At 38.0% G+C, this 20,917-nt stretch overlaps 1 protein-coding gene across 1 annotated transcript in view; it reads right to left on the reverse strand.

Annotated features, from left to right (window-relative positions):
- Positions 1-947: 947 nt before the first annotated feature.
- The window catches only part of hs6st3b (heparan sulfate 6-O-sulfotransferase 3b), a 78,227-nt gene continuing 58,257 nt past the window's right edge, over positions 948-20,917 (reverse strand). Inside the window, exon 2 of the mRNA XM_028436435.1 lies at positions 948-2,342. Coding sequence (XP_028292236.1) covers positions 1,574-2,342 — 769 coding nt within the window. The 3' untranslated portion in view covers positions 948-1,573. The remainder of the gene's footprint in view (positions 2,343-20,917) is intronic.

Here is a 20,917-nt window from a genome sequence, read left to right on the forward strand (position 1 = left end):
TATATTTGACTTAGTGTGAGGTACAACATGCATACCATGCTCAAATGCAGTGGTTCTCAAACTTTTCAGCCCACGATCCCCAAAATGAAGGTGCCAGAGACCGGGTAACCATGTCCATCTCATGTGAAGACAGGGCCATCTATAAGGGGGAATAAAGGGGAGAGATTTTTGGGGCCCATCCATAAAGTCAGCAAAATGATGGTCTATTGTTCTATGAATCTGTGAAAACCACATGTATTTATTCATCTGAATAATATCCATTGTTATCTAGGAAGTTTATCATTATTTGCACCATAGTATATAGTCATCTTAAAGATGTAAATTCTTGTTTTAATCAGAAATAAAATGGGTTAAAAGCGATTAAAAAAAATGGTGGAAAAGGTGGTGAAATGGGATTTTAAAATCCACAAAAATTGGTTAATAGTTGCAAATTAGAGTGGCCAAAACTGGACGGACAAAGTGGTGAAAAGGGTTCAAACAAGTGTCAATATTGGCTCAAAAGTGGCAGAAAAAAACTGAAAAGTAGGAACAATTAGTTTAAACTGGCAAATAATGGGCACGATAAATTGTGAATGTGGTTAAATTGGCAAAAATAAGCATGAAATATGGTGAAAAGAGTTTAAAAGTGACAATAGTGGGTCAACATATGCAGCATTAGGTGGGAAAAGTGGTGGAAAGGGTTTCTCAGTGCTGACAATGTCTTGCAGAAAAGGCATTGGAATCTGATAGAGAAGTGGCAGAAATGGAAATAATGTAGCAAAAATGAATGAAATATGCAAAATATGGCAGAAAAAGTGATGAAAATAGGTTCAAATATGGCAAGTTTGGTGTAGTTGCAGAAAAAGGGTAAAATAAGCAAAAATTGGCTCAAATTGATAAAAAATACTCTTAGTTTCTTGAGGGCATCTGGCAACCCCCTCTCAGTGTCTCGCAACCCTAAATGGGGTCCCGACCCCATGGTTGAGAACCCCTGCTCTAATGAAATGGCTTCTTTTTTATGAAAGGTATCAGAAAAAGACAATAAGTACAATTTGCAGGATTTGGCCAATTACGTGCATTAAAAAAGAAAGAAACCTGAACCTGGTGTTAATCAAGAGTCGTCGTGATCATTAATATTTTCATTGCTTCTGTGCCTTATATCACTCTCCTTGGATTAAATCATATCATTGATGTGTGACATGCAACTGCCCACTTGTTATTTCCATTATTTTACTCGTCAATGATGTCCATTAAGAGGATTTCATTGTAAAAAAAAACAGTGGCATCTTTGTTTTTTTTTTCTCTTTTTTCTCAACTCTTTGTTGCGACCCTATTGAATGAATAAAAAATAACAAACCTAGTTATTAAACAACCCAAAAAATATGCAAACAGCATTTAAAGATTTAAGACACAGATGGGAACTCCAAGACGGAACTGCATTTTATGTGGACGATGAGTCACACTCGGATCACACGGAAGCTGACACAAGTGATAAATGCAGTCGGCGGATGAATGGAGAGACACTGAAAGAGAAACAGTCAAGCAAATGTCTCACTGCTGTGATTTCATCTTCTCTCTTTAGGTCACTGAAGTTTCACCATCGAGCCACTTGGCTGGTGTAGTCCTCAGTGGTGGTGGACAACACGCGTTCACTTTCCTTCTTAAGATCTCCACCCACGGTTCCAATCCTCCTTCCACCTCCTCTGTGTCTCGGCGTAAACGGCCAACCCTGATCTCTCTGCTCCCGCAACCACCGCTTCTCCTCACGTCTCTTCAAGCGCACTTCCTGGTGCTCCCTCTGGCGGGTGAACTGGAAACGCTGGAGAAACAGGTCTTTTGCATACTCGTACAACTGCACATCCAAGAAATTGAGCTCCTCAATCCGTCTACGCACAAGCTCACTAAGGTCCACGTTTGCGGCTCGTGTGCTGTTGATCTGCGTGAAGGCGGCGATGAAGCGCAGGCTGAACGTCCGCTCAAACAGATACTGCGTTTTGCGTTGAAACTCTGTCAGACCGTAGAAAGCCATGTTCTTAAGGTTGCTCATGGCGCTGCTCAACAGGATGTGGTTACGTTGACTTTCGTTGATGGAGGTCAGGTTGTAGCAACCCACTAGACTCAGATCGGCCAACATACGGACCTGGCGGTTGTTAGCGAGGTTTGATGGGCAGTTCATGAAGTCTGTCAGGGTTACTCCAGACCAGTCATCTCCGCTGTAGCAGGTAGGAAGCTCATCCTGGGTGGGAGAGCGGCCATCGCACATATGAAGGGCGGTCTTCCACGTGGCCCCTCGCTGCACGTGTTTCCACTCACTCAGGTAGCGGGAGACTGGATCGCGCAGCATGGTGATGTAGTAGAAGTTCCTGCAGCCAAGAAAAAGTACAATAGTAAGTTTTACTCATTAAAAAATAAAACATCACAGCAGTGTTAATTTTAATTTAGTTTTAGTCATAGTCTTTTGACCAAAATACAACTTGGTGACCAGATTTTTAAAACTTCAAACCAGAACATTAATTTAACTAAAGAAGATGACAGATTTTCAAAAGAAACTCTTCACATATGCTTTTATTTGTAATTAAAGGCACACTGCAGACTTTCGCTCTGCTTTTCCTGGCCGACATCGCCGGCGAGGGGGAAGGCGCCACCAACGCGGCGAGGAGGGCCAAGCGCCGCGCCTCCGGTGGCGGGGAGAGGAGGGCAGCGGCGGCGGTTGCTCCTCCAACCGCGGCACGAGCCCAGCCCTTAGAGCCAGTCCTTATCTCGAAGTTACAGGTCAACTACACCATGAAACATAAAGAAGACATCTGTTTTGTGTCTTTATTTAATTTAATTTCAATTCAACTTTATTTATAAAAAGCCAACTAAAAGAAAGAGTCACATCATAGTGCTCAAAACAAAATTAAGAAAAAAAAAAAACAACAACAATTCCACATAAACAAGCATCAGCTACAGCGGAGAAAAAAACTTTTATTATCATTGTACACATGTACAACATTAAGGTGCTCTCCAAGAATGACATAAAACACACACTTTAATAAAATACTGGAAAAGGAAAGATGCATAAATATATACTACTAAAAAAAACTACTCAGCAAACTATATACATTACCATACACACAATATAAAAATATAAAGTGACCAGTTAGGAGATAAATAAATATGTCTCAGCGTATTGCACTTTGATGTGGATTATTGCACATGTTGTTTGAGTCATGGGAGGAAAAAGGTTATTTTTTGTTCAGGGTTCTCATGGCCCAGGGATACAAACTGTTTGCCATTCTGTATCTTCTTCTGAGGGGAGCAGGGTGGGAGGGGTCAGAGAGGATGGTTCTGATGGTGGCCCAGGAGAGCTCCTCCTGGATGTGAACACCCAGGAACCTGAAGGACGAGACTTTCTCCACCAGGTCACCATTGATGATGAGAGGAGCGTAGTCTACCGGGTTCCTCCTGAAGGTGATGGTGTTGTGTGTTTCTTTTGGATATGTGTAGGGACATTTTTCACGTACAGGTTGGGAAGGAGAAGGAGTGACTAGGATAAACAAATGGAAGCAAAATAAAATGATTACTACAGACAAAAAATAGAACAAGGACAAAAATAACTTGTATAACTAATAGGATCATTTTTTTTTTAATCAGCATTGATATCAGATGTGCATTTACACATTAGGCTGTCTGCGTGCATGTGAATCATACCTTTAAATGCTATTGCATTTTTCACATGGGCATCAAAGTCCTTCTCCAATTTATATACCTCAAATAACTGTAGTTTGGGGCAAATGGGGCAGTGATATTGCTTGCAGCACGTTGTGCAGCAGCTCACCTCAGGTTTGACGTCTTTTTTGAAAATTGAAACATGCGTCTGGAAAAACAAAACAAAAACGTTTATAACATTAAGCATCAGTGAGTGAACTAGGTTCATTTGGAAAAAGTTGCTTTAATTCTACAACAATAATTCTTCGGTTTTTTTTTTCAAAACCAGATATTTTCCGGTATAGATTTAGAATCAACCGTACTTTTAAAAAAAGACAAAACAAACAAAACAATATGTTGCCATTGGTATTTTAATTATCTAAAAACAAATCAGAAATACATCATTTTTGTGGAATTTGGTTTTTCTGTTTTCCTGTTTCTGGTTTTAAATTAATAAAACAGAAAAACAATCCATTTTTTTTCATTTGGTTTTGAAACTAAATCACCAAAGAACGGAAGTGAAGCGTTACACATTCTGTGATATCTTTAGCTCTGCAACACTTAGGAGTCTCTAAATCCTCCGAAATGTCCGCGAGGAGGTTCTGTGCCCAACACCAGCTAAAGCGAAAAGGACACGTTTCGGATTCAAAGTTGGAAGCAGCGATCTTTTCATACCGAACTGCCGTTAGCATAGCCGTTAGCGTCGGATGAGAGTGCACTTCTGGGTCACGTACTTTGGCCAATCGGTAATGGAGAAAAAGAATAAAGGCGCTTGTTTTTGTTTTCTGTACCGAAGCAAAAGAGCTTGAATTCGAAAAACAAAGCATTTTCCGTTTTTTCATTTTGGTTTTGGAAACAAATATCAAATAATTATTTTTTTTTTTTCGTTTTTCATGTTTTTGTTACATAATGAAAAATGATACACGGATTTACACGGATTAATAACACAAAAAATTTGGTCAGAGAATGATTTCTATGTAACAATCGACACAAAACATTCAAATCTACATTTAAAACGTTTACAGTTTTAATTTACATTATGATGAACCGCTGCTAAAGAAGACAAACCATGCCATCCTTTTTAATGGACACACAAATACAATAATAACTCAAACGATATTTTAATATTTCCCAGGGTTAACTGTGAAACCGTTATTATGAAAACGCACTTGATTGCGACTGTTATTAAAATCTACTGGTATCAAAATTAACCCTTGCGACTAATTCCAATGGCATGACATAATAGAAAGCTTTAAAATTGTACCAATTTTAAAGAAAAATAGCCCACGTTAGCTCAGCCGCAATTAAAAAAAATGCTTTGCGCTAATGCCGTTATTGTATTTTACATTGCAGCAACCCAGTTACAGTTAACACTGTTAGAGCATGGAGGATCACGCAGCACATGGAGGGGCGGTCGGGACTTACCTCGGTCTTTACTCCAATCACTGGCAATCCAGATTTTTTACCAGGGATTTTGGACACAGCTTTCAAACAATGGACAGCTAAGGGAATTTCTACCCTGAGGGATCTCTTTGACGGTGGTGGCCTCATGTCTTTTAATCAGGTTGTGGAAAAATATGACATATCAAGAAGAGATCTTTCGGTATTTCCAGATCTGAGACTTTATTATGAAAGATACCTCTTTGCTCACTGATATGACGGTTGCAGTAATGGAGAAAAAGGTACTTTTCACTGATGATGAAGCCTTCATTAGTGCCTTCTACAATAGTCTGAGGCTCTGCTCAAATGTTGATGCTCGGGCAATGGGATCTACCCGGGAGAGAGAGATAGGTGCAGTGATAACTGAGGCAACGTGGGAGGATATTTGGGATAATGCAAAGAAGATATCAGTATGTAACCGAAACAAGAGTGTTACAGCTTAAGATATTACACAGAGCATATATGGCTCCAAACCGCCTCTCCACATATAGAAATAATGTCTCTCCGTTTTGCCTTAAATGTAAGACAGAGATAGGTGATCTTACTCAGTATTTCTGGTCTTGTGCTATAATACAAAAATTTTGGATTTATGTTTTATTTGAGATTCAGAAAGTCCTGAAAATGAAGCTTGATCTTGACTCGGTCTCTCTCCTCCTGGGTCTTCCCAGTGGCCGCGTGACTGATGTGTACCAGAAAAAACTATAATGTTCTGACATTTTGTGACAGGAAAAATATTTTGCTCCACTGGATTTCCAATAAAGCCCCCTCAGTTGTGGGATGGCACAGGATTGTAATAGAATATGTATATACACTTGGACTTTCTCACCTGCCTCCTGCACTCAAAAACCAATGTCTTTGATAGAATCTGGAAACCATTCCTGGACTATACCAATGCAAACATATCTGCTATAATGTCAAAAGCATTTGTAGAAAAACTTTTTTCCGGTCTTACGAGGCTCCCACTGCAATGTATTGATTGCCCTATACCAGGGGTGTCCAATTCCAGTCCTCGAGGGCCACTATCCAGCATGTTTTAGATGTTTCCCTCTTCCAACACACCTGATTCAAATGATTATGATCGTTATCAGGCTTCTGCAGAGCTGGATGAGGAGTTGATCATTTGAATCAGGTGTGTTGGAAGAGGGAAACATCTAACATCTAAACATCTTTTCTGTGGGAAAAAGTTGTCTATCCTGACCAAGGAGACTCTTACATGTTAAAGCAGTGACTGTGCACTGATTACTAGGAATGTTTATTGATAAGGATTTTGCAATTCCGATGCTTTATCGATCCGGTTTTTTATCGATTCTCTTATTGATTTCCAAATATGCTGAAAAACAAGTTGTACAGAAAATAATACAGCCTGGTTTATTGAAATAAATATCAGGTTTAACAATATAAATCTTAATTATTGTCACGCAGACAGAATCAGGGCTGCCCTGTCTCCTCTTCTGTTTGCTATAACAATTGAACCGCTGGCGGAGATGTTTTATTATTTATGCAAAACCTTTCTCTATCAGTCCCTCACTTAATTCTGACTATTGACCAGTTTTCCACCTTTTCTGGTTATGAAATAAATTTGACCAAATCCGAGGCGATGCCTCAGGGTAATTTGCAACAGCAGCCTGATAGCCCCAATCTGTTCCCATTAAAGTGATCCCCCACAGGATTTACTTACTTAGGTATATACATCACACCAAAATTCAATCAGATGTTTAACGCAAACTATAACTCACTCTTTGACAAAATCAGACAGGATGGACTAATCTTCCTATATCATGGCTAGGCCGAATCTCACTTTTGAAAATGAATGTCCTTCCGCGTCTGTTCTACCCAATTCAAATGATCCCCATGTTATTTAATCACAAAACAATTAAGAAACCGAATGGTTGGTTTAGTTACTTTATTTGGGGAGAGGCGTAGACCCCGGATCAGATTCTCAGTGTTGCAATTGCGAAGTGCTATGGGTGGTCTGGACCTACCAGATATTAAAAAATACCAACTTAGTGCCCATTTAAGATATATTTCGGATTGGATTAAAAACGATGTTTCTTCGATTAAGCAGCATTTTTAAATTAACATGAAATTGTTTTGAATAATCAACAAAACTTGTTTTCTTTCTGGCATGTTGAAGGAGACAGCATGAGAGGAAGCGAACGAGTAATATTCTCAATGCCATTGACCAATCAGCATTGAGATGCTAAATCTAATCTAAATATCTGTTTCAGTTATTGTCTAGTTTTAGTCAACAAAAAGAAAAAAATACAATCTGTTATTAATATAGTCAACTAAAAAAAAGAGTTTTATTTTTATTTTTGAAAGATTCAAATACCATTGATCAACCTGGTATTGGATGGTATCAATGTTTGTAAATACACAGATTTGACGTGATCAATGCTTATGTCCACATGAGCTTTCTCACTATCAGCTTCCTAATGGATCACTAACCAACTTGTCCCGCCTTCTCCACAACAACAGTAGTTCTGATTGGACACCTTCCAAAAAAAAAGAAACGTAGTTTTGTCCCGTGTGAACGTTATAGTTTCCTTTTTATTAGCTAACAAAAATCTAAATATGTTGATGTAGTTTTCGTTCACATGTATTGTCTATTTTTTTTTTCAGTCATAGTCTCGTTATTGTCACTTAAAAAATGAAGTGGTAGACAAAAACTACGGCGAAACAAAATTAAGACTACATCACAGAAAAAAATCATAAAGTGCTGCTTTTAAAAACAACACAACTGTTTAGAGCTGCTATAAACACAGTTGGCGAGCCGAGATTGCATCAGCAGCCATAGGACAGAGCTGCGTTGTGCTGATAGATGGTGACTCTTATCTGTAAGGTTGAAATTACTTACGAGGTTATTACAGTTAGTTTCTGTATTCTAGAAATGTAGCCCTTCCTATACAGAGTCAGGAATGTACAAGAGGGAGCGAGAATCGTATTACTTTTACAGATTCTACCTGCCAACACAGGCGATAATTGGGAGTCGAGGTGCACCATTCATGATGGTTATAAAGTCAAAGAGTATATCTGACTCGACTAAACCCCTAAAAGGTCAGCATCAGCAGATTGTCGTCTGCTTGTGCTGCTGTTGTTGTTAAATCCATGACACTAGCCGTCTATTTGAAAAGATGTCACGGGGAAGGATATTAAGTCCACAGTTGCTCCCAGTGGATCGAGCATCTTACAAGGGAGCTTAGTCACCTTTAATGTGTGATTGTGAGGAAGCACGAGTGTGTGTGTGTGTAAGTGTGTGGGGTACTCAAAAGTTGGTTGTAGAAAGAAACCACTTAACATGCACATTTTGCTAAATTTTGCACCAAAATCACCCACTGAACTGCTACTCTTATGGGCAGGGATGTCAGACTTCTTTTTCTCTCGTGGGCTAAGAACAGAGTAGTGTTATCTGAAGTGGGCCACGGATTTTGGGCAACGGAAAAAAAGCATATCTAGCATTATTTAGACCCTTTAATTGTTTGTAAACACTGTGACATACAGTATTTTGATGGGCAGGGCTTAGCCTGGAGGCAAAACCACAATTGTCTTTGTTTATTTTCTGAGCACAAGTGTCCTCTGGAATCCTATAAAACTTTAATTTACGTTCACTACTAACTTTATTCCTCCTATTCTGGCACCCAAACACAACAAAGCTGTAACATTACTAGCCTCCACTGTCATGTCGTCACTCGTGACATGAGCCATTGAAGGGTCTATTGTCCATTAATTTTCACTTCTACCTATGAATCATATGCTTTACTATGAAAGGCAGCGACAATGTCCAAGCAATAAATGTCAAATATCCATCTCTGCAGGATATTCCCTTGAAAATGCATTAATTTTGTTACATATTTTGAGTAATTGGAGAACTCTACAAGATTGTGCTTCAAGTATGGGAATTCTAATCACTGGACTCAGAGAAATGACATGGATTTTTAAAAACTCTGATGTAAATCATGCAGTGAATACGTGGCTTCAGAGTCACCGCTCGAGTAACCAAAGGAAGGTTAAAATTGCCCTTTCTAACCTCTGAGGATGTGCACTCTGTCAAACCTGTGGCTCGTCATAGCACCATTGTGACAGAAAACAAAGATTGGACAGGTGTTGGTTGAGGTAAACCTCTTTTAAGATGATGTCCCGTGAATATTTGATGATGGTACCATCTCTAGAGAGGCGTCTGGGCAGGTAAAGTGGAGAGTGTGGTTGCTGAGATTTCACCCGGACTCCAAAGATGCTGTCAGTGCTGCTGCTGCTGCGCTTCTTTGAGCATTAGAAAAAAAACTACACATTCTCGCCTGGGAGTTGAAAGATAAAAGAAAAGCTGCAATCACCTCTGTTTGTTCTTCAGGGTAGATTCGATGTGAATGTTGGGTTCTTGGAAGTATTCAGTGAAAGTGTTCATAGTAAACGCAAACTAGGTTCTGACCCAAGCATGTTTGCAGTAGATGCTTGGCTATTTTTTCCAACTTTGGATAGCTTGATGACTTTTATGGTATCTTGAAAAGCCCAAATCTTTCCTGAGCTTCACCATGTATTTAACCTAGGGCTGGGCAAAAAAAAAAAAAAAAAAAAAAAATCGAATTTGCAGATAAAACGATTTTTATTTAGCAAATCCAAGTTTTTAAATTACTATTTTTTTATTTTTATGGCACCACAGTTTTTTCGGACTTTTTCGCATTCCATCCTTGTGTGTTACCATAGTGCAATGAGAGCCAGCCTTCTCTTTGTTTACATTTGTTTTACTCTTTGTGTAGGGTATATGTGTGTGCCACAGGCATGTTTAATTTTTTATTCGCACTATGCTGAGATGCTAAGGGAAGACTTTATTATCTTTTTAATTGTAATGTTATATGTTATAAAATATGATTTCTTAATAAAAAAAAAATTAAGCTACTGTGAAGTTGCTGTTGCACTTTTGCTTAAACCTGGATTAAAGCTTGAAATTGACAAAGCCTCATTTACTTTTTATTTTGGGATTGTTCTATGCATTTTAACTCTTGAGGACAATCACAGCAATAAAGTTGTACTTTTGACAATACAGCTGATGTCTGCAGTCATTTTAAGTGCATTGAAATAAAATATATCGAAAATCTGAGTTTTTTTTTTTTTTAAGGCAAAAACAGCCTTAAGTCGTCTTAGCAGCAACCTTTACACCAGGGATGAGCAACTGTTATCAGAGCGGGGCCACAAAAATGTGACCGTCTGATCCGAGGGTCACATTATCAACATTCATGCTTTTTGGTTTTTCTGAGTCATTTTTTGTGTTTTTGGAGTCATTTTGTGTATTTATCTTTTGTGTATTCTATGAGCCATAATATGGGTTTTTGCTATTTATTGTGTGTTATATTTGCATTTTGTTTATTGTCAATCAGTGTCAATCAATATTTTCAGTATTTTTGTGATTTTGGGTATTTTTTCTGTCATTTTGTGTAATGTGATTGTTTTGTGAGTTCAGGTGGTTGTTTTGTGTGTCTGATGTCCTTTTGTGAGTATTAGTCTTTTTTGTGGTGGATTTTTGGAATCTTTTTTGTGTTTTTGTTGTTTTCATTTTGTGTATTTTTGTTGACTTTCTGTATATTTTGATGATGTTTTGTGTGTTTTTGGAGTTATTTTGTGTATTTTGTTGGGATTCATATTACTTCCAATTTCCTGAATTACAATATTTGGTGGATTTGTCTTGGGAGCTGCACAGAAAAAGACCGAGGGCATCAAGTTGCCCCCCGGGCTGCTAGTTGCCTATGTCTGCTTTACACACTCAGATTCAGGCGGGAAACTGTAATGACTCCTCTAGTGGCTACAGCTGCGTGCCACACTTTGCTTCTGGAGTTTGCAGGTTTATTCTCATTTTAAAGAGGACTCTGCAGCCTGAAGGTCAGCGGCGTGCACCATTTGTGTCAAAATACGTCAGGATCAGTGGGAATGCAGAGCTGTCTTCCAGAGCCTTTCCTTGAGTGATACAGATGGCTGTTGATCGGGGACGGCAACGATGACAAGATCATGTTTCCTCTGATCTGTCTTATCATCACCACCACCCTACAGTCATTTCTCTCTCACTATCAAAGCCAATGGGAACATCTGTGGCTGTAAGGTGGATTTTCATGCGCTTATTAGAGTTTTGACACTTTTCTTTATGTTGAACTTAAAAAATATGGGAAAGATTGATTGATTGTGGACCCACAATGATTGCATATTACAGCTGACGGTGGGATAACTTCAAGCTAAACAGTGGCCATTAAATAGAGTTAAATGAGAATTTGGTAAAAAAAATAATTAAAAAAAAGTTGGCAATGAATGAAGATGAGCTGAGGGAGAAGCAGCTGCTGACATGAATGCTTAAGTGCAGCGTAATTTAACGAGAAATCTTTAATGGATTTGGAAGAAGTTTAATGAAGTCAAGCATGAAAGTGTCCATATGTTTGACGGATGCCTTTAATGCCCAATCTGCAGCCGCAGCCCAGTAAGAGCCCTGATATCAATTCAATCCGCTGATTACTAATTTCATGCTTTCAAGACATTATTACAGAGATATTTTTAAGAAATAGAGATGTAGTCTGCATTCCGTAAACATTACAGATTTTTTTAACTGTCATCAAAAACTGCTTAATTTAAAAAAATAAATATGTACATTTTGTTTCATCCCTGATCATGTTAAAGCTGCTCTCCGGAGTTTCTGAGAAACGTCTCGATGTCCCGCCCTAAACAGCCTCACTTCCTCGCACTGCCTCACCCAATCTACCAGAAGCCATGCCTCTACTTTTCTGCACGTGCATCGCCGAGCATAACAACAAAGTTGCATCGGGTCGCATTGATATAGGTCTATGGGTCAGGTAAGAGCCAAAATCATATTTACCTGTTTGCTGTTGTGACGCGCGGCCTTGTTTCCGTGCACAGTTCCACATTCACTTTGATTGACAGACTCAAAAACAGGAAGTGGAAGCCTATTGGCTGTGCGCACTCTGCGATCGTTTCCATTTGTATAGGGGTCTATAGGATGAAGGAGGGACTTATATACAATAATGTATATGAATGACCACTGGCAGTAGATCACAGTAAAAGACTAGTTCGGTATTTTTTCGCATTTCAAAAGAATCATACATAAACATAGATTTCTCAGAAACTCCAGATATCAGCTTTAAAGGGGTGTTTTCTCATGAATAACCTTATGCTTACTAACTCCGATCAACAGGTGGCAGCAATGCACATAAAAGAGCAGGAGTCAGCGTGAAGAAGAATTAAAGGACTTTTTATTTTCAATTTAATTTTTAATCATTTTTATTAAATGTAGTATTTTAGTTTTCTGAAATAACACAATTACCCTCATTTTTTTGGAACAATTTATTAAAAATGTAATAAGTCTTATTCTCTCTGCTGTTTATTTCTGTTTTAGGATTAAAACATTAGCATAAAGCAGAATTTTTAGTATATCAACCTAAGGCAGAAAACTGACTACTTTGGGGTTTCTCAGGACGGAATCACACCATGAGCCAGTTGTTAGCAAGCAAAAAATGTGGACAAAAGTCACATGATTTTATCTAAATGTTTTTACATAAACCATGAGACATAAAGGAACCGCCGACACGTGCTATTTTATTCACAGCCGACGTCAGCGCAAAGGAAAACTGCCATTTAAATGCCTGTAATTAGCTTCAATGACATTTTTTTCAGCCCACTTTCTCTGATTACAGACTGCTGAAAGGGACATTCTACTTCCAGCTGGATCACATACTGTTAGGAAGCAGATAAAACTAATTCACAACCTAAGAATGAGTGGTGTAAACAAAATAAAAAAAGCAAAACGGTAGATCTTTGTGAGAGGTGAAGAAAGCTGCCGAGAGGAAACGTCCAACAACAGTAAGATAATTAGACTCGCTGATGACACAAGAAACACTGGTATATGTTATCTAATTCTCTTCTTTACAAAGTAACTACAAAGATAAGCTTCAGAATAGTTTGTTACTCTCTCAATTTTACACAATATTCGACTTCATTAAACAACGACTTTGAATATTGACATGAAATCAATCACAGAAGAGCTGCAATAAATCATGAAGAAAAACACAATATCTCAAAGGGCGCCCACTGAGCCATGTGTCCGTACATTCGTGTGCACTCGCTCAGAACAACCCACTCCCTCTTAACGACTGTCCTTTTTGACTTTGGTGAAATATACACACCTGAAAGTCATTCACCGCGCAGCATCTCTTTTTCAACCGCTTCTCACTTATGTCTGCTTTATTTGTCTTTGTGAAGGCTGGTGGTAAAACAAAAACCATCACTCATCAATGTCATACTTTCTGTTACAAATTAAGGAGGACATACTGTACAGTTAACTTCCAAATCACCCTTTACTGTCAATTTATACTGTTTCATTTGACGTCTGGGATTAATGCTTTCGACTTGCTGTTTAATATAAAACATACTCCCTGCTGTTTCTTCCAAGTGGGCTTTGAAGCTGTTCAGCAGCGTAAAGTTAGTAGTGAGCGAGACCAAAGAGGATAGAATGCCTCCAGATAGATTTCCCTAAATCAGGAATATCACACAGAATAACTCTTACATCTCAGGAATAATGACATCTAAAGATGGTACTAATCCTCCAGTGCACGAGTATTCAGTATAAAGCTCCAAGCTATGAGTGATAAACTTGTAAGTAATTATTTATGGGTACAGTTTGAAAATATTTGCTTTTTAATGGATAGCATTTGAAATCCTGATTTGACAACAGCTTTAGTCTACTCCAATCAGACTTATAGCTTGACAGATCCCCTTCACTATGTAGCATCTTTTTAAACCCAATCAACTAAAGCTAGCTTTACAGAATGGATAATAATAAAAAAAATATATATATATTTTTTTTAATCTCTGACTATCTCGTACCATTTAGAAAATTAGAGCAATTTGAAATAATGGAGGGCATTATGGTGAATGAAATTGAGCTAGGAGATATAAGTGTTGCTAAATGAGGTTGGATCAATGTGAAAACAAATGCAGCTCATTTTGCGTCCTATATTGACTTGTCCTACAGTGCAGAAGCTACATCACACAATGCTACACATTGGACCAGAGATAAAGCCAAATTATTTTCGTCATCATTTTTATCATAATTTCGATAGGATCGCCAGACTTTTACTGCTTCAATCCAACGTGACACGTAGCACCTGACTTTGTTCACATGAAAACATGGATAACAGATTCTATTTATCTATTTATTTATTTTTGACCCAGTCGAGCTGATTTGACTTGCATTTTAATGGCCCTTTGCATTGCTGGGCTTATGAAATCAGATTATTATCCCCTGCCACAAAGTGTGGAAGAAAGATATGGGTTTCAGCTCCGCCTGTGCGTCCGTCCGTGCGTCTGTCTGTCCGAGCTAAAGGGGACAGCTTTTCTCAGAAACTGTTTAAAATAGGATATTCGGTGTGTGGCATCAGGGTATCAATACCTTGATGGAGTTCGAAAATGAGAAGCGTGCAACTATTTTTTTCCGGAGTTATTGCCCTTGTTCCATTTTTTTTGGCGGGGGATGTTGATGACTATGTCTTCTTGTTTTCTTTGCATTGCGAGCACCGTGAGAGTTAGACTAAATCTGCTAATTTTGACTCCTTTCTAGAAGGTGGAAAATACTTAACCATCAACCTTTTGCATGTTGGCCTCTTCATCAATATTCCACAAGAACACAGTGTGTCTATGTGGGAACATCTACAGTACCTACAACAAGAAAACTCTCAAAAAAGTGATGGCAAGGCTAAAACAAAGTCTTTACCCAGAGACGTTGGCCTTTCCCTACAAGGCTACGTTACAGAGGTGTCCTGTGTGCTTGTGTGAAGACTTAAATACTAAAAAAAAATACATGTTTTTTTGTTTTTGGGATGCCACTGTTTCAAAAAATCCATGCATGGAAAGCAAATAGATCAACGTGTGCAGTGGTTGATTCACACCCATGTCTTTCTATCACAAAACATGATGAAGATGATGACGATTCACAAACCCAAGAGCACTTACTGAAAAATTACTTCTTTGAATAGTGGTCGTAATTAGATGGAAAAATAGAAATACTGAACCCCTATAAATTAATCTTTTACATGTCATTTGACCTGTCATCTTCTATCAATGCATCAATGAAGCATTTTGATGCACAAGATCTTTTATTACATTTTATTCCAGTTCTTCAATTTATCTAAATTCTGCCCTTTTCTGCACTCTATTTCTCCTCAATGTCTTACACACATTCAGATTCCCTTAGGATTCATAACCTTTTTTCCAAAGGTTGTCACATTATTCACGCTGCTGATTTCATTTATCAGTCTTCCTCTGTATGTGGTGTGTTTGGGTCATACTATGCTTCACGATGTCTGCTTTTACTACCTTGCCTGAGTGACTAACACTCCTACTTGTCCTTCGTTACCCTTTCTTTACCTAGAGTTCCCCGATATTGTCTCCTGGTTCACCTTTTTGGTACATAGAAAAACCCTACAAGGAATATAAAGGAGTTGACTTGTTTTTTTTAGCACATAAAGCCTTAAAATCAAGATTCATAATATTTTAAAGATTTGTTAGCTCCTAATTTCACACATAAACTCCTGACCAAGGATGTTGGTTGGATTTTGACATCGGTGAGGACAAAACCCCCAGACACCTGGGTCGCTTCTTTTTGTCTCCTGAGAAAATAACAAATCAATCGCCACTGAGAGTGAGAAAACTGTTGGAAGCAATGTTTTGCATTCATTAGCGGAGGGGACTTACACTTTGTTTCATGAAAAATCTTTTGATGTTTTCTTCCACCTTTCTTTTCTTGCCCGACAATCAAATGTGTGTCGCACCAGACGCTATCAGTAGCACCTCTTTGGCGTTACTTACCTTCCTTAATTACGTGAGGGCGCTCAGAGCATAGACCGGGCACAGAAGCTGAAATCGAGGACGTAAAAACAACACATCGTGCGTAATAATCAGTGTCGTGGCTGGCTTTTAAAACTGCTCTGTGCGCGCTCGCACTGCTCTCCACGCATTTGACCAATATTGAAAGTGTTGATTCATACGGTTGACACCCCCGGTGATAATGGTACGTTTACCAAAATTTACGTACGTAGCGTCTTAGGGTTAGGTTATAACTTTATATTGCAACAATTTTTAGTGTTGGGTTAGGGTTCCCTTTATTCTTAGTCATGTGACCTAAACTGGCCAGTGAGGGGCGCTGCGTATGGACAGAATGTCGGTATATTGATATGGCAACCGTACGAATATCCACTGCCAACAATATTTCTCTGCGCTCTTATACAATCTGAGCGCTTGATCGTATTTCGTATTTGTGCTTTCTCGGAGGGTGATACATCATGGACCAAGGCTTCGTCTCCCTTCAACCTTAATATTGGTGGGGACATTTCAGCCATCGTTTTAGATTCGTATGGTCACGTCCATACGGTCTTTCAGGAACAGAAGGCTAGTGCTCTGTCCACTTTTAAGTTTAGGCTTTTTCTGTAGTTATACGACTTTTCAAACTTCTTTATTCACAATTTCTAAAAGTCAATATTCAAATGCTTAAACCATGGCCTCTATGCTCACCCCCCCCCCTTTTTTGTCCGCTGGTTTTGACTTAATGAGGTTGTATTTTTCTTGTGTAGGAAGCTTGTGAAATCATTACTGTTATCTTGCTCTTCCAATATTTCCTCTCGGTCTAATCCCAACCAACTCTGCCGGAGGTTTCTTCCCGTTAAAAGTTAAAATTGTTCCTTTCAATAATAATTTTTGGTTCCTCATGCGTAAATTCTCTATTTGTGATTGTAAGTGTCAGGTAATAAATGTTTCATATTTGGTGCTCTGTAAATAAGGCTTTTGGTGCAACTGAAGTGATTGGAAATGAATTAAATGACCAAGAAGGTCACAATGGTCTATGGATTGTGCCATTGTAGAAGTCACTTGAATTTACTCAATAGAAAAGCAAAGGTTGAGGCTTTTTCTTTGCATCAAAGCAAGCATCAACCTAATGATCTTCTTGATCAAAAATATATTGAAGAGCAAATGTTTCTTGAGCCTTACTGTGGCAAAAACTTATAGATTTTTTCTGAATGAATGTGTAAGTGTGTCCCATCTTTTAGTGTCTTACACATTTCTATCTTACATTAAAATGTCTTCTCATCAACACTAGGGCTCTTCACTATGAATCCTAATGCTCCTGTGTGTGACCGACAGCGTGCCAGGGAACATTTAGACGTCTGCTTGACATTCATAGTCTGCAAGGCTTTCATTTGCACAAAAATCACTGCGTATGAAGGCAATTTAGCTCTCTCATTAAAAACACATAAATGCCTCACAACCTAATGGCGTCTCACATTAAACGGGAAGCTTGAGAGTTGGGAGATGACATTTAAAGATGTTCACACAAATGGAAGGAAAGGCTTCTGCCCTGTGTTGGCTTTTATCAACCTTTTTTTTTTTTTTTTTTAAGAAAATGGTCAACAATGCAAATGTGCTGTCAGGTTGATATTCATCTCTGTCAATCTTATTCACTCAAGACAATGGTTGACAAATGCCAAATATTAGTATTTATGAGACAGTATACTCAGAGGACATCATAGGAATTTGGTGGCTGGGAACAATAAAATGCTGGGTGTTAAAAGCATGTTAGTTTGACGCCACAAATCGCACAGTTTGCCCAAAAACAAGCACAAAAAAAGTGTACTCTAAATAAGAAACAATAACAATCAAATAAATATGGTTTGGGGCTGGTGGGAGTGTCACCACTAAAAGGCCCAAAATGAGTAATATTAGCTTTTTCCAATATTTTTAACGCTATTGTCTAATGCTAAGTCTCTGATATGAACCTATACCAATATATACCTATACCCCCGCACCTCTTTTTAGGTCACATTATATAGATCTCTATGGAATAAACACGATCGGCCTACTTTTAATGTGATGCCCCACTGAGTGTATTCAACATAAAACACCATCTGTGCAAAGCAAGAAAGCTAAATATAACTTCAGTTATGGATAAAACTTAAATAGCACATATCTGTTTATCAATATCAGTGAAATAAAGAAAGAAACTGCCTTAACTTAAGTATTTTCCCCTAATAATACAATAAAACATGCTTATTTGTTTAAACCAAATGTATTGTCAACCTAAAACAGCAAATGCAGAGATCGCCCATCTCTAATAATAATAATAATAATAATAATAATGAAATTATATGATGTTTATTTATTCTAAAAATATATGTTATTAGGCCATTAGTTAAAAATCTCAGGATCTCAGGACACAAAAACTGTGTAATGCATGAAATAACTGACCTAACATTTTCGTATTTTTAACTAAAATGGATTAGAAATCAAAAATTAAATAGATATATTTTTATTATTAGATTATTTCGATACATTTCTAAAATTCTTGCATAAAACTTTTTTATTAGTGTCAAATTAATCATTTAAACATGTGACCACACTAATACTAAAGCATGTTCTGAAGCATTTTTGGATGGGCTTGTAATCGGAGGGTTGCCGGTTCAAATCTCACCCGGGCCACCGGGATTTTAAATCTTTAATCTTAAATTATCTTGAAGAAGTACCCCGCGACCCTGAAAAAAGGAACAAGCGGGTCAGAAAATGGATGGATGGAATCTGAAAAAGTATTCTTAATCCATGCTTTAGAAACACTGGTCCAAAGTTACTTAAAGGGAACTTAGTGACCTCAACCTCCATGGTCTTTAATTTCTCCTGCCTGGAATAGTTTGATATTAGCAGTGGTGAGGTGTTGCAGGCTGATGATGACTGTCCTTTATCAGTCTGCTTTATGAACTGTGATATTAGACAGCCTCTCTCAACAATAAAGAAAGTCACAATATAGGGTAATAAATACAGCCACACAAGGGTAGTGAGCTCGCCGCATCAATACTGTAGTTCGGCTTTAGTTGTTCATGCAGTTGTTTTATGGTGCTTGAAAGAGATTATATGGCAAGCTCCTGCCTTAACCATCTCCCTGCTGAGCAAATATCCTTGTTCTGTAAAAAAAAAAGAGTGGGACTTTCTGCAAGCATGGTCTCCGTAGTGCATCAATATGTTGTCCTGTTTCTCTCTCACAAGAAGGGAATGAGACTGCAGACATGCATTATTTGTAACTGACACCGTTCCTTAATGTTGTCGGCACTCCCCTTGGCAGCCCGTAATGGACCGATTTCGAGGATCTCTGCATGTTGTTCGGCTTTTTGATGCTGACGGAATGGGGACAGTGAGTGTCACCTGGGAAGAAACCAGTATGACGGGACCTTTCATTTACTTGTCAGGAGTCTGGCACAGGAAGCACTTGACATGGTGAGCAAGGAAAATGACAAATACAACAAGGAGATTATTGCCCTTGGAATAAAACAAATGTCCTTGTTATTTTATAATGTATCGACAATGGATGAATAAAAAATGTCCCCAAATCTAAGAGTGGAATGATTGCTTCTTTAAAAAAAAAAATGATGAAAAGGAGTGTTAAAGGTTTTTTTTTTAAATGGAATGAAACTAGTCTTGTCTTCACACTCCATATCCTTTAATTTTTCAGTGGTTCTCAAGTAAGCCTCTGTGCAATATTTTTTGTCTTACTTGTCTGTAATTCATTTATTCTTAGATTAGATCTCTTTAATATTACCATCAGTGCCAGCTACTTCTCCAGTATTCTAGCTAATAGATTTTCTATGATTGTTCTCCTGTTCTCCTGGTTTTTTTTTTCAAGATAACATTCCTAAGATACACATTTGCACTTTCATATCTGTTCTCCGATCTTAATTTGACAATCTTTAAATAAATGTAAACCCACGTATCCATCATATAAATGCAATTCCCTAAAACTATGCCAGAACTTAAAAGTGGGGAAAAAACGGCTTTAGCATATTGATTGCTGGTCATTTATAATTTCATGAATACCTTTACTTTTCATGCAGCAAGGACATTGTTACAGAGGACATTATGTTAAACGATGATCTGACATGAAAAAAAAAAAAATTTCCACATGTTTTACGTTAATTATATGGCTAATCTTTAACTGTCAATCATATAAAAAGGTAATCATTTTCTTTGGAAAGAGCAATAAGAAATGGCTCATGTGGATGGTTTGATGGTATGTAGAATGAAGTCTGAGGAAGTGCATGTAGTATTCTAGTCATGAAAACCATGCAACCTTCCAACAAACACCAACCTAACACACCGAAAAACAACTTTACCACGCATGGGACTTATTTACAAATTATAGTCCAGGATACTTGGCTAAAAAATTGCATCATTCATTATTTATATACAGTCTATGAATGGGTGTGAATGATCTGAGATCTGATCTTTCTCCTTTTTAACCAGGATAAAACCGAAGTGATTTTATTTGGTCCAAAACACCTCAGAGATAAATTATCAGAGCAAATAGTGTCTCTGGATGGTGTTACTCTGTCACCCAGCACCACAGTGAAAAACCTTAGGCATTATCATTGATACTGACTTAATCTTTAACTCTCACAAGGACAGCCTTCTTCCATCTCTGTAATATCTCTAAAATCAGGAATATCTTCGCCCAGAGTGATGCTGAAAATCTAATCCATGCATTTGTTACATCTAGATTAGATTATTGTAACTCCCTAATGTCAGGATGTCATAGTAACTCACTGAAAACTCTCCTGTTAATTCAGAATGCTGAAGCTAGAAGGAGAAAGCATATTTCTCAATTACTGGCTTCCCTTCACTGTAAAATCTAGATTAGAGTTTAAAATCCTCCCGTTAACATACAAAGCGCTACATGATCAAGCTCCTGTATATCTTAAAGACCTATCGTCTGGGTAAAACTCTCCGC

The sequence above is a fragment of the Gouania willdenowi genome, chromosome 21, assembly GCF_900634775.1.
Source record: "Gouania willdenowi chromosome 21, fGouWil2.1, whole genome shotgun sequence".
Classification (NCBI taxonomy): domain Eukaryota; kingdom Metazoa; phylum Chordata; class Actinopteri; order Blenniiformes; family Gobiesocidae; genus Gouania; species Gouania willdenowi.